The following is a 12,768-nucleotide window of genomic DNA, read 5'->3' on the forward strand; positions in this document are numbered from 1 at the left end:
TAGCCCCGCCCCCTGCCCCCCGCCTCCTCGCGCATCCCACTGTGCGCAGGCGCAAGGCCAGAGCCAGGGCGGGCCGAGGCTCGAGGGGCGCAGGGCGGAAGTGAGGTTGGGGTCTGGGGCTGCGGGCAGAACCGGGGACCTCGGACGCATGTGCAGAGCTTCTGAAGACCCCAGTGTTTCTAGACACCCCAGTGTTGGAGTCCCCCGTCTTGACGTTTTGGGCTTTTTTGTTTTAACCTTAGAGTTTTTCGAAACAGTAAAGAGTGGGGTGTGACAAAAGACTCACTCTCGTTCAGCCCAGGACTGGAATCCCACGGGCGAGAATCTCGAGTGAGAGCCCGGCCCGTGCGGGGCTTGCTGGGAGCGTCTCGGTGCGAGCCCCCGTGGGTCTGGCGCCCTCTGGCCTTCGAAGATCAGCTCTGGTGGTGAAGGGGTGAGGACGCCGGCAGCGTCTTAACGTCCCACAGTGAAAAGTTACCTTGGTTGACGTTTGGACAGTGAAAGCATATAACAAGTGGGGTCAGTTTTGTTTAAAACCCTTGCTGACTTCCCAGCCTCTTACTGGGCAAAGTTCATAATTTTTCTGAGCTTTCTAGGGTTCTAGGCAAGCTTATCAGGGCCACCGTTACAGCAACTTGTTGGGAACACCTGGATAGTGGAACAAGAAAACTTGGTCACAAAGTCATGAAGGGGAAAACTGTTGACGGACCTGGAGAATCTTCCTGAAGAACTTTAAAGTAGATTGAAAGAATCATTAAATCCTGGAAACCTACATTAAGACTTTGCAGAGATATGTGGATGAGTCAGATAAATCAGAGAAGATAAACTAGAGTGTACGCCCCAGAGGTGGGGCAGTAGAGAAGGAAAAAAGTTGCGTAACAGTGCAATTTCAGGAGAAATCTTTAGGGTCTGGAATAGTGGTGAAATCAGCTGCCTCCCCTGCTAAGAACTCAGCAGCATACTTAAGTCTCTTCAGTTATCTTGAATGTGTTTCCTGTCCCCTAACATATCTGAGTCCAAGGAATTCAAGGAATGCCTCCCGTGGCTTTTGCTCTATTCTATCCCATTTTCCCCTTACTCTCTGGCCACTTCTGAGGCTTTGTGGGGTTACTCTGACATCCCCTTAACCTGTTCCCCAAGGCTCCTACTTTGCACCAGCTCCCTGGGTAATACCAGTCCTTCCCACAGCATCAGTCACCACCTGTATACTGACAAGTCTGAAATCTTTACATCTAACCTAGTCTCCTAAACTGACCCTCTTCATTTAAATTCTTACAAGCGCGGCAGGTCGGGCACCCTGGCTCACACCTGTAATCCCAGCACTTTGGGAGGCCGAGGAGGGCGGATCATTTGAGATCAGCAGTTTGAGACCAGCCTGGCGAACATGGTGATATCCCATTTCTACCATAAAATGCAAAAATTAGCCGGGCATGGTGGCGTGCGCCTGTAATCCCAGCTACTGGGGAGGCTGATATAGGAGAATCGCTTGAACCTGGGAGGCAGAGGTTCCAGTGAGCCGAGATCACACCACTGCACTCCAGCCTGGGCGACAGAGAGAAACCGTGTCTCATAAATAAATAAACAAATAAAATTTCCTATAAGCACCTCAAATTTGACATTGAAACCAAACTCTTCCAGCCTGTTTCTTCTCTAATCTCAGTGAGCAGTGTAACTATTCTCTGTTAACCAAGCCAGAAATTTACCTCTGAAACTCCTCTTAAACATTACTTCTTCTAGAAAAACCTTCCAATCTCCTGGATTTGGTGCAGCATCTTACCCCTAACTTCCTCTTTCAACTTACCATATAATTCCTCGTTTATCTGTCTCCTCTACCAGACTATATAAGCTTTGCAAGATGATCCTGTTACACTGCTTTATTATGAATGAACACCAATACATTCTTTATGGCCAGTGCCTAGCACATTTGAATGAGTATGAATATATTCTTCTGGAGACAAGAAATATATTGTTTCCTGCCTGAAGGCTCTATGTAGAGTAAGTTTAGGAGCAAATCTTGAGAAGGTAATTGCATGCTTCTGTTGAGTGGCCAAACAGCATCTGTTCCCTGAGGGGTCCTCATTATAGCTACTCATATTATTACCTACTTATATGGGCTAGATGGGGGCTAAGAATAACGAATAAAGGAAAGAAGAGGAATTTTTTTTTTTCTTTTGAGATGGAGTCTCACTCTGTCGCCCAAGCTGGAGTACAGTGGCACGATCTTGGTTCACCGCAACCTCCACCTCCCAGGTTCAAGCGATTCTTCTGCCTCAGCCTCCCGAGTAGCTGGGATTACAGGCCTGTGCCACTATGACCAGCTAATTTTTGTATTTTTAGTAAAGACGGGGTTTCACCATGTTGGTCAGGCTGGTCTCAAACTCTTGACCTTGTGGTCTGCCCACCTCCCAAAGTGCTGGGATTACAGGTGTGAACCACCGTGCCCAGCCAGCTGGAAGGTAATTTTAAAAATTACGTCTTGGCTGGGTGCGGTGGCCCACGCCTGTAATCCCAGCACTTTGGGAGGCCGAGGCAGGCAGATCACCTGAGGTTGTGAGTTCGAGACCAGCCTGACCAATATGGAGAAACCCCGTCTCTACTAAAAATACAAAATTAGCTGGGCGTGGTGGCACATGCCTGTAATCCCAGCTACTCAGGAGGCTGAGGCAGGAGAATCACTTGAACCCGGGAGGTGGAGGTTGCAGTGAGCCGAGATTGCGCCATTGCACTCCAGCCTGGGCAACAGGAGTGAAACTCCGTCTCAAAAAAAAAAAAAAAAATTATGTCTAGATCTCGAATCATAAATACCTGGACCGGTGAGCAGGGTGAGTGGGCAGGAAGCCACAAAAATCTCCAAGTGCTTACTCATGAGGAGCCACCATTATAGCAGAGCTATGGAGCCAGTTTATCCTGAAGGGGCCTTCTCAGCATCTTCCCCCTCCGCCCCGTGTAAAGATGCAGTCATTCTTGGTTAAGTTTCATAAAGAGTTGCAGGAGTCCAGGCCAGGTCTTAGCCAGAGGCTGGATTCACCAACCTACCATGTAGCAAATTCCTCCTTGGTCTCCATGAAGGAAACAGTGAATCACCAAATTGGATTTGCCATAGGATGGAGGTCAGCAATGTGCTCCTTACCACTAGGGGTGGCTCAACACTGCCTCAGCACAGCCACCCCATGGTGGGTCCAGATCAGAGTTAATGACATTACCTGGGGCTATGAAAGGTTCACTGTAACTACAGGGATAGGTGAACTCCCAAGACAGTGTTGTAGAGCAGCAGGCAATGATTGAGTACAGGGCATAACTACTCATGAAAAGAGGGAACATCCGAGAGACAAAGTTGTCAGAAGGAATGGCTTTACATCGTTTTGCAAAAGTGTCTCAAAAACTGGAGTAGTTAGTTGAATCCAATACAGCTGAGGAGCCAAGGAAACTGACATCTATTGCACTCTCTGAATGAAGACTCCTACCAGGAACCAAACTGGGGCACCAATCGGGGCACTGTGATCTTAGACTTCCCAGGCTCCAAAAATAGTGAGGAATGAGTGTGTAAAAGCCACCCAGTCTTTTTTTTTTCCCAATAGCCGCCCGAGCTAAGACAGTAGTAAGTGCTCTTACAGGGGAGAAGAAAACATCGAGCCACAAATCAGTGTAATGCCAGGATTCAAACCAATTAGATGCAGAAGCCACTCTATCACCTCTCTTATCATAGTCATACCAGAAAATAAAGCATCCAATTCCAGAAATGAGAAATACTATGTACCACAGCATAAGTGCTCTGAGTTATTCATCAAGGCAGACTCAACAGAAACATGAAAATGTCACATTAACAGGTCAATATTAAATTCAGTCATAAAATTATATCACTGTTGAAAAATTTAATTTCCTGTCACAACTCATGATTACACCAACAGGGCAGAGAAATTCCATTTTTGTTTAAATTGGTCAAGTTGAAGGATGTACATAACAAAAGCCACAATATTTGATATATCAAACACCAAAATGTTTAATCATATGCAAATACAGGATTTTTTACGCACTCGAGCACATTGTAGAAAAGGTTAATCAAGGCAGGGCACGGTGGCTCACGAGGTCAGGAGTTTGAGACCAGCCTGGCCAACATGGTGAAACCCCGTCTCTACTAAAAATACAAAAATAAGCCAAGCATGGTGGCATGTGCCTGTAATCCCAGCTACTCAGGAGTCTGAGGCAGAATTGCTTGAATCCGAGAGGCGGAGGTTGCAGTGAGCCGCGATGGTGCCACTGCACTCTAGCCTGGGTGGCAGAGCAAGACTCTGTTGCAAAAAACAAAAAACAAAAAACAGAAAAGAAAAGGTTAATCAAGAGAAAGTACAGTATTTAATATACTTCTGAAGACTGGACATACCTGTATCAGCTAAACAAGCAAAAGCAGCAGTTACTTTCAAATAAGTTGTACCTCAGTTTTCAAGTATTATAATTCCACTTCCAGGGTTCCTGGATTGTATTACAAGTTATGTCTAAAACAATACTTTTTATGTTTTAGACATAACAATACTTTTTATGTCTAAAACAATACTTTTTTCTTTTAGCAGAAATGGAATTTTATTTCAACCATATATGAAAGCTACACATTTTTAAGGCCATTCAATATCATAGACTTTATACTTAATTACCTCTGAGAAAATGGAGCAAACTTTGAGATTCTTCCACCTTAAAAACATTCTCTCCTACCTACATTCTAACACCCCTTACTCATGTAATATTACCAGGTATGTTGTTAGTAAAAATCAGTAGTACTGGCAAGTGTTTTAAAACAAACATCACTGACTACAAAGATACTCTACTTAAAATCAGGTCACAAAAAACAAATCCTGCTTTTCAATTAAAACTCAAAAAGGGCCAGGAGCTGTGGCTCACTCCTGCAATCCCAACACGTTGGGAGGCCAAGGCAGAAGGATCCCTTGAGGCCAGCATGTGCAACACAGCAAGACTTTGTCTCTACTAAAAATAAAATAAATGTAGCTGGGTGTGGTAGTGTATGCCTATAGTCCCATGTACTCAGAAGGCTGAGGTGGGAGGATCACTTGAGCCTAGGACTTGGAGGCTGCAGTGAGCCATGACTGCGCCACTGCACTTGAGTCTGGGTGACAAAGTGAGACCCTGTCTCAATTTAAAATAAATAAATAAAAATTAAAAAACCCCTAAGAAATATTTGGATGACTATTTTCTTTATACTTCTCTGTATTTTCAAATATTTTGTAACAATTATAAGTCAAGAAAAAATTTTAAGTGTAGACCTAAACTCCAGCTCCATTTTGCAAAATAAGGCATAAATTAAAAATTAAGTGCAAAATCAAAATCGATGCTTAGTCTTAAGTTTCACTGTTGTAGTACTTGAAAGATAATGAGTAGAAATTCAGTGACTCAGTGAAAATCAATGACAAATGCTAAACAGACACCCAAAACAAAACAAAAACGCTAATTAAGGAGTTACAATAAAAATCTTTATTTAGGTTTGGTCAGTACAGGTAAGATATACTGGAGTCACAGAGCAATATGCATTAACAGGATACAACAGTTCATAAAAACTGAGTAACTATGCACACAAATTTCTTAAACATTCAGTCACCTAAAGAGAAAATGCACAGATGTATGGTGGAAAAAACTGTATCTAACACTGAAACTACTACAGGACTCCATCAATGAGTCCAACTTTTAGTGATAAAAAACTACTGTACTGGGCAAACTTGGCAGTCATAAACCCACATCTACTCTAACAAGTCTGAATGGTGCATAAGTACAGTAACAGCATGAGGAAGAATGCCCTTACACAGCACAGGTTCTAAACAGACATAGATTTATACAGACGTCATTGTGTTATATTTTAAGGAAAAATTTCCATTTACAATTTCACATTAACTCATATAAAAATAACTTGACCCTACACAAAATGTTCTTTTAGCAACATTCAAAGTAATTAACTGTTACAATTTCCAAAGTGGCAGAGGTATTGAAGCAAAAAAAAGAAAAAAAAAAAAAAAAAAAAAAAGAAAAAACAAAGAGAAAACAACAACAAAAAACCAAAACGTACACCCACAAAAAGGCAAATTGTGACAAAAGTTTGCATTAATTTTCTGGACAGTATCCTCTCCCAAATTAAATGACACTGTATAAAAATTTGCTGAAAAAATATTACAAAACTGAACCCTGTACATTTACACTTGAGTCCAAGCCATTCTGAACGTGGCGGGAACCCACAGTTCGGTTACCTTTCCCACTCACTGCTTTCTCCTCTTGAGGGTCATGATTGGAGTCTGTGTCATTTGATTGGTGTGTGAGAGAGTTTTCACTGCCCGTGGGAGAGTCTACACTTTCATACCCCGCACTGAGTTGATTTACGTAACCACTACCTCCTCTGCCAGTTCTCTCCTCTGAGCTGTTGGAGGACTTATTACCATTCCCTGGAGAAGAAGGAAAGTCATCTTCGGTTGTGTTGCCCTCCCTGTGAAATCCAGACCCAGACGTCCTCTGGCGGGAGGAGCTACCATTACTTGGTCCGTTTGTCAGACGACTGCAGTCTTTACTTGTGGCCTCCAACTGTTCTACAGGTTCAGAAGCTGTAGTCCTGCTGGTACTTGGGGCAGAGGCCTGAGACTGCTGCTGCTGGTACTGAGCCAACTGCTGGCGTGTCTCCTTCAGCTGCTGCTGCAGAACGAGAATGGTACTCTGCATACCCTCTACTTCTTCATCAAGCTGGATGATGAAGTCATTCAGTTCTGTGCAAAGGAGAGTCAAACCAAGTTTAATATCGCTTATAACATTGAAAAATGTTTCTTTAGTGCCTGCCACAAAGCAAGGCAGTCAATAAATGCCTAAGTAAACAAATACAATTCTTTTTTTTTTTTTCTTTGAGACGGAGTCTCGCTCTGTCGCCCAGGCTAGAGTGCAGTGGCCGGATCTCAGCTGGGTTTATGCCATTCTCGTGCCTCAGCCTCCTGAGTAGCTGGGACTACAGGCGCCCGCCACCTCGCCCGGCTAGTTTTTTGTATTTTTTAGTAGAGACGGGGTTTCACCATGTTAGCCAGGATGGTCTCGATCTCCTGACTTCGTGATCCGCCCATCTCGGCCTCCCCAAGTGCTGGGATTATAGGCTTGAGCCACTGCGCCTGGCCAACAAATACAATTCTAAAATCGCACTACATTTAACAATTTTGCTTGGAATCTTAAAATATGACTGAGTTTGTTTTGAGGGAAGTCAGATACTTAAAATAATACACAGTTGGCCCTCCACATGCACCCATGGATTCAACCAACTGTAGAAGGAAAATATTCAAGGAAGAAAAAACTGGGTCTATACTGAACATGTACAGATTTTTTTTTTCTTGTCATTATCCCCAAAACAATACAGTAAAACAACTATTTTCATAGCATTTAGATTGCATTAGGTACTGTTAAGTAATTTAGAGATGGCTCAAATGGGAAGATGTACATCGGTTTGTATGTAAATACATCATTTTATATGAGGGGCTTATCTGTGGGAGGTCCTGATACCAATCCACCATGGATACCGAGGGCAACTGTATTAAGCAACCAAGTTAGAATTGTTTTAGTCCATCTTGCCATATGCCTGATTACAGCCCCAAAGTTTGACTCACGTTTACCTATGGACCCACTATGGCCAGTCCCCATATTCCTGACCCAGTGCCTTAGTTCCATGCAGCTCTGGCCCTTAAGGGCAGCGTGGTCCTCTATAACACTCCAAAGAGGCCCATGTTCTCAACCAAGGACTGTTATACATATAAGGACAAAAGTCACAGGAAATAATTCCTGAAGATTTTGAAAAGGTAGGTGGTTTAGAAGAAATTACTTGGCTACTGATCATCTTTGCAATTAACCTGAGACACTAATTTTCAATTTAAAATTTCCAAGAATCTGGATATTTTCCTTACTAATAATGCACCTTACAGAGAGGAGAGGCTGGGTGCGGTGGCTCACGCCTGTAATCCCAGCACTTTGGGAGACCGAGGCGGGCAGACCACCTGAGGTCAGGAGTTCGAGACCATCCTGGCCAACATAGTGAAACCCCATCTCTACTAAAAATACAAAAATTAGCCGGGAGCAGTGGCGGGCGCCTGTAATCCCAGCTACTTGGGAGGCTGAGGCAGGAGAATCGCTTGAACCCGGGAGGTGGAGGTAGCAGTGAGCTGAGGTCACGCCACTGCACTCCAGCCTGGGTAACACAGAGTGAGACCCTGTCTTAAAAAAAAAAACAAAAAACAAAAAAAAAAAACAGAGAGGAGAAACAGGAGAGATGCAGCTACACTTGCACTAAAAAGGATGGAGGCTGACAAGTTTTGTTTATCTCAGCAAATTTAAAGATTAAATCTCTTATTCACTAATAAAATCTTCACAGATACAATCAACGATATTACTTTCAGATCGCTGAAAACTGCCCATGTTTCTAAGATTCACAATTAATGAGAAATGGTTAAAGATATATCTTCCTTTCAAACACTGAATACAAATTTATCCATCTTGTTAAATAATACAACACCCAGGCTGGGCGCGGTGGCTCAAGCCTGTAATCCCAGCACTTTGGGAGGCCGAGGCGGGCGGATCACAAGGTCAGGAGATCGAGACCACAGTGAAACCCCGTCTCTACTAAAAATACAAAAAATTAGCCGGGCGCGGTGGCGGGCGCCTGTAGTCCTAGCTACTCAGGAGGCTGAGGCAGGAGAATGGCGTGAACCCAGGAGGCGGAGCTTGCAGTGAGCCGAGATCGCGCCACTGCACTCCAGCCTGGGCAACAGCGTGAGACTCCGTCTCAAAAAAAAAAAAAAAAAAAACAAAACAAAACACCCTTTTATCTTTTACCAACTCCTACCCCCGACTAAAAACAAAAACTTAAGAAATTTTGAACAATAAAGAATTAGGAGGGTGGGGATAAACACAATAAAATTATATGGCTTTTTTTGCTGACTCAACTAAAAATGTTTCATTCACAATAATATACAATCACAGGCAGAGGTTAACAATGTAGAGAATCTAACCTATAATATTCATGACTGGCAGTTTTAAAAAGCCAATGCAAAGAGAACTTTTCAACAAAACAAAACACAACACAACAAAAAAACCCTTACCATCCTGACTGCTTTTAAGCTCCTCACTATATTTCTTCTGTAAAGCCAACTCTGCTTCAAGTTGTGCAATACGTCCCTGGGACAGCTGCCTTCCAAGCTCTTGATTCTCCTGGATAAGCATTCGACACTTCGCCATTAACTTTTTCCCTGTTTGGCTACAAAGGAAAGAGCCATCCATCACAAAATGAAGACAAAACTCTGTCTTTGCTTACAATTATTACAGTGATAGATGTCACACATACAAACATAACTATATCACAGCAGATGCTTCCCCATAATTACCATCTTCTTTTCTGGGACACATCCATCTTCTGCATTTCAGTATTTTGCCAACACAGCAGCAAAAATAAACCCTAAACAAAAAGTGCCCAAACAGCTACACCTTGTTTCTATTATATCAATAATCAATTCTGAAATCCATCTGTTTTCATCTCAAATTATCATCTGAAATGGAAACAGAGCCAGTTTTAACACACACCTTGGCTATACCAGTATTATTACACTAAGGAATCTAGTGCTGTATCAGAAAAGTTCTTGAAAAGGTACATGCAACATCAATCACAAATGCTTCTCTATGAAAATCAGTACCTACAAATAAAAATGCATGAGAGTATATTTATTCTTGCTAGAAAAAAAATTTAATAAGGATTTTCCTTAACAGGAAGTCCTCCAGCATGGGCAACATAGTAAGACCCCAACTCTACAAAAATTTTTTTTTAAAAATTAGCCAGGCACACATGCTTGTAGTGCCAGCCTCTGGAAAGGCTGAGGTGAGAGGATTGCTTAAGCCCAAGTGGTTGATGCTGTGACCATGCCACTGCATTCCAGCCTGGGAAACAGGGACCCTGTCTCAAAAAAAAGGAGGAAAGAGGGAAGTTTATGGTACATCCATCTTCCATAACTCTCAAGAATATATCTATTATATTAATTGAGGCACATTCAACAATTAAGTTTTTTTTTTTAAGACTTTATTAACAGAAAAGATCATCCTTTTGACACAAAAATAAGACCAGTGGTCACGTACCACAATTCAAACATGCAAATATCTGCCAATCTAGGAGTGTCACACTTTCCACAAATTAGTTCCAAATGCTAGTGGAACCTATGTGCACATACAGAGCAATTGCAAATATGTAAAGAAAAGCTCAAATGTTTCCCAATAAAATTTTACTGCTTTTCTTTAGCCTCAGCAATAAAAGGAGAAATTATTTGCTTGTTCTTGTAATTATTTATGAAGACAAGAAGAAAAAAATGATCACTTTTAAAGGGATCTAATAATTGTGATATTTACCTTTGAGACTTGGATAAAGACAGTGTGACATTCTTGTCCTTGGGGTAAGTTCAGAATGACCTTATTGGTTAAAATGTTTTTTAAATTCTAGTCTTTCCTTCTCCTAGTGAGGCTTTCACTTGCCTGACACACTACTTCAGTATGCCTTAGAACTTTAAAAATGAGAGCATTTTGTAAATAATTGTCAGTCTTTGAAGAAGTGTTGCACGGTTCTTTCACCTACAGCATAATTTTTTTTTTTTGAGATGGGGGTCTCACTGTGTTGCCCAGACTGGAGTGCAGTGGCGTGATCTCAGCTCACTGGAGCCTTGATGTCCCCAGGCTCAGATGATCCTCCCACCTCAGCCTCAAGAGTAGCTGGGACGATAGGTGTGCACCAGCACCCCCAGCTAATTTTTGGAGTTTTAGTAGAGATGGGGTTTCACCATGTTGCCCAGGCTGGTCTCAAACTCCTAAGCTCAAGTGATCTGCCTACCTCAGCCTTCCAAAGTGTTGGGATTACAGGTATGAGCCACCATGCCTGGCCTCATGTTTTCTAACCTAATGTAATTCAAGGAAGTTTGTAATTAAGCTTTCTTCCAGAAAATATGTGAAGAGTTAAACCTGGGTTACTACTGCTCAGAGGAGCCGAAGGGTGAAAGGTCACCAGTGAGCATGTGGTAAAGGCTTTATTCTTTCATAACATTATTAGCTGGTGTTCTTGTTCGTTGCTACTGTAGCTCCAGATTTCCACCATTTCCCATAAGCACTCTCAGGCGTTAGCCTCCACTGAACATCCACTTAGAAATTAAACAGTGGGAAAATGAGAGATATGCAAGATTGTCAAAAGCGATGGAATTCCTGCCTATGCGCTCAAAACTATCTTCTTGCAAAGTATATCTATTTCATTGGTGTTTACAACTAACTTTCTTATTATATGAATTTTAAAGAGTGGAAAAAGACAACTATAAGAGACATTAATTTGTGACCTGACTTAACCCCATATAAAAATGTCACAAATTCTAATGCAAAAAAGGGGTTCGTTTAAAAAGTCATACCTTTTAATAAATAAATGTCTAAGCTAAGGTAATCGTATCACATTTAAAACTAGTGATTACTGAAATAAATTTTAACAAAACCACAGTTTTGAAAAAATAATTTAATTACAAGTAATTGTTTCTGAAATAATTTTTTAAAATTACAAACAAAAAAACCCATTCCTAAAATCAATTAACCCACACACATAATAGAAAGCACGTTGAAAGATATACCTCTAAACACTCTAAAATGTGTGCATTCTCACATGAATGAAATATTTTAACTGAACTGGACAGGTTATTTCTGAGAATCTTTCTTCCTCAAAATTAAAACAAAAAAACAGTAAAGCGAAGACACACGTGCGCACGCACACACCCCAAAGCAAAACCCATTCCACTACTGGAAATATTCCAGACAGGGGATTGCCTGAGCCATTATTTGTTTCAAATTAGTGATGTATTTATAGTACCTGATATACTCTGGCTTACAGCCAATTTTACAGAAAAAAATCAATTTATAAGTGATTTAAATAGATTATGATTCCTTAATATAATGGAAATACACTATGCAACCATTAAAAATGTAGTAGTCTAGATACACTAAAAAATGGAAAAATGCCGAAGAGACCAACTAAAAAAAAAGGTGCAACTCATCTGTGTTTATGGTATGATCACATTTGTTTAAAATAATATACATAAAATGACTGTATATGCATAGAAATTATCTTGATGATACCCAAGAAAAAGTAATAGCAGTTACTGCTCCTGGAGAACAGAATGAGGATATCCAGGTAACATCAGAGAGTGACACTCACTTTTCATCTCCCCCTTTCTCTATAGTATTTCAATTTTATATACAAGCATGTATTATCTTATTATTAAAAGGGAAAATTTTAACAATGACAAGAAAAAAACCCATAGAACTCATGACTGTTATCTAAGTGGCAAAGAAAGATGCCTGCTAAATTTGAGTACATGTTAATAATACATTTTATGAATTACTTTTCTACTAAATTCTACTAAAAAGATACTTAGGCCATTTCTACTGTGAACTTAAAATGGCATAAAATATATACAAAAGCGTTAATGCAATCACATAAGCTAATTTCAAACAGATCCGGTTACTTACCCTCCAACCCTCACAAATAGTGAGAATTTTAGAAGCAGGTTTCTTGCTGAAAAGTCACACAAACCACTTCTTCAACCCACCCTCTGCCCCACAATCAGTTCCCTAAAGCACAAACATATATAAGATACTTACAATTGATTTGAATGATTAAGAGAGAACTTAAGTCACCCTTGTTAAAACTGCACTTAAACGTTGGGACAAGCTGGAACATTTATC

The 12,768-nt window shown here is 41.2% G+C and overlaps 1 protein-coding gene across 4 annotated transcripts in view; it reads right to left on the reverse strand.

Annotated features, from left to right (window-relative positions):
- Positions 1–5,458: 5,458 nt before the first annotated feature.
- WTAP (WT1 associated protein) overlaps positions 5,459–12,768 on the reverse strand; it is a 29,990-nt gene continuing 22,680 nt past the window's right edge. For all 4 annotated transcript variants that reach the window (XM_045391700.2, XM_005551515.4, XM_065543196.1 and 1 more), the window contains 2 exons: positions 9,117–9,271; positions 5,459–6,752 (listed from right to left, as the gene is read on the reverse strand). In XM_045391700.2, coding sequence (XP_045247635.1) covers positions 6,169–6,752; positions 9,117–9,271 — 739 coding nt within the window. In that variant the 3' untranslated portion in view covers positions 5,459–6,168. The remainder of the gene's footprint in view (positions 6,753–9,116; positions 9,272–12,768) is intronic.

This window comes from Macaca fascicularis, chromosome 4 (assembly GCF_037993035.2).
Source record: "Macaca fascicularis isolate 582-1 chromosome 4, T2T-MFA8v1.1".
Lineage (NCBI taxonomy): Eukaryota > Metazoa > Chordata > Mammalia > Primates > Cercopithecidae > Macaca > Macaca fascicularis.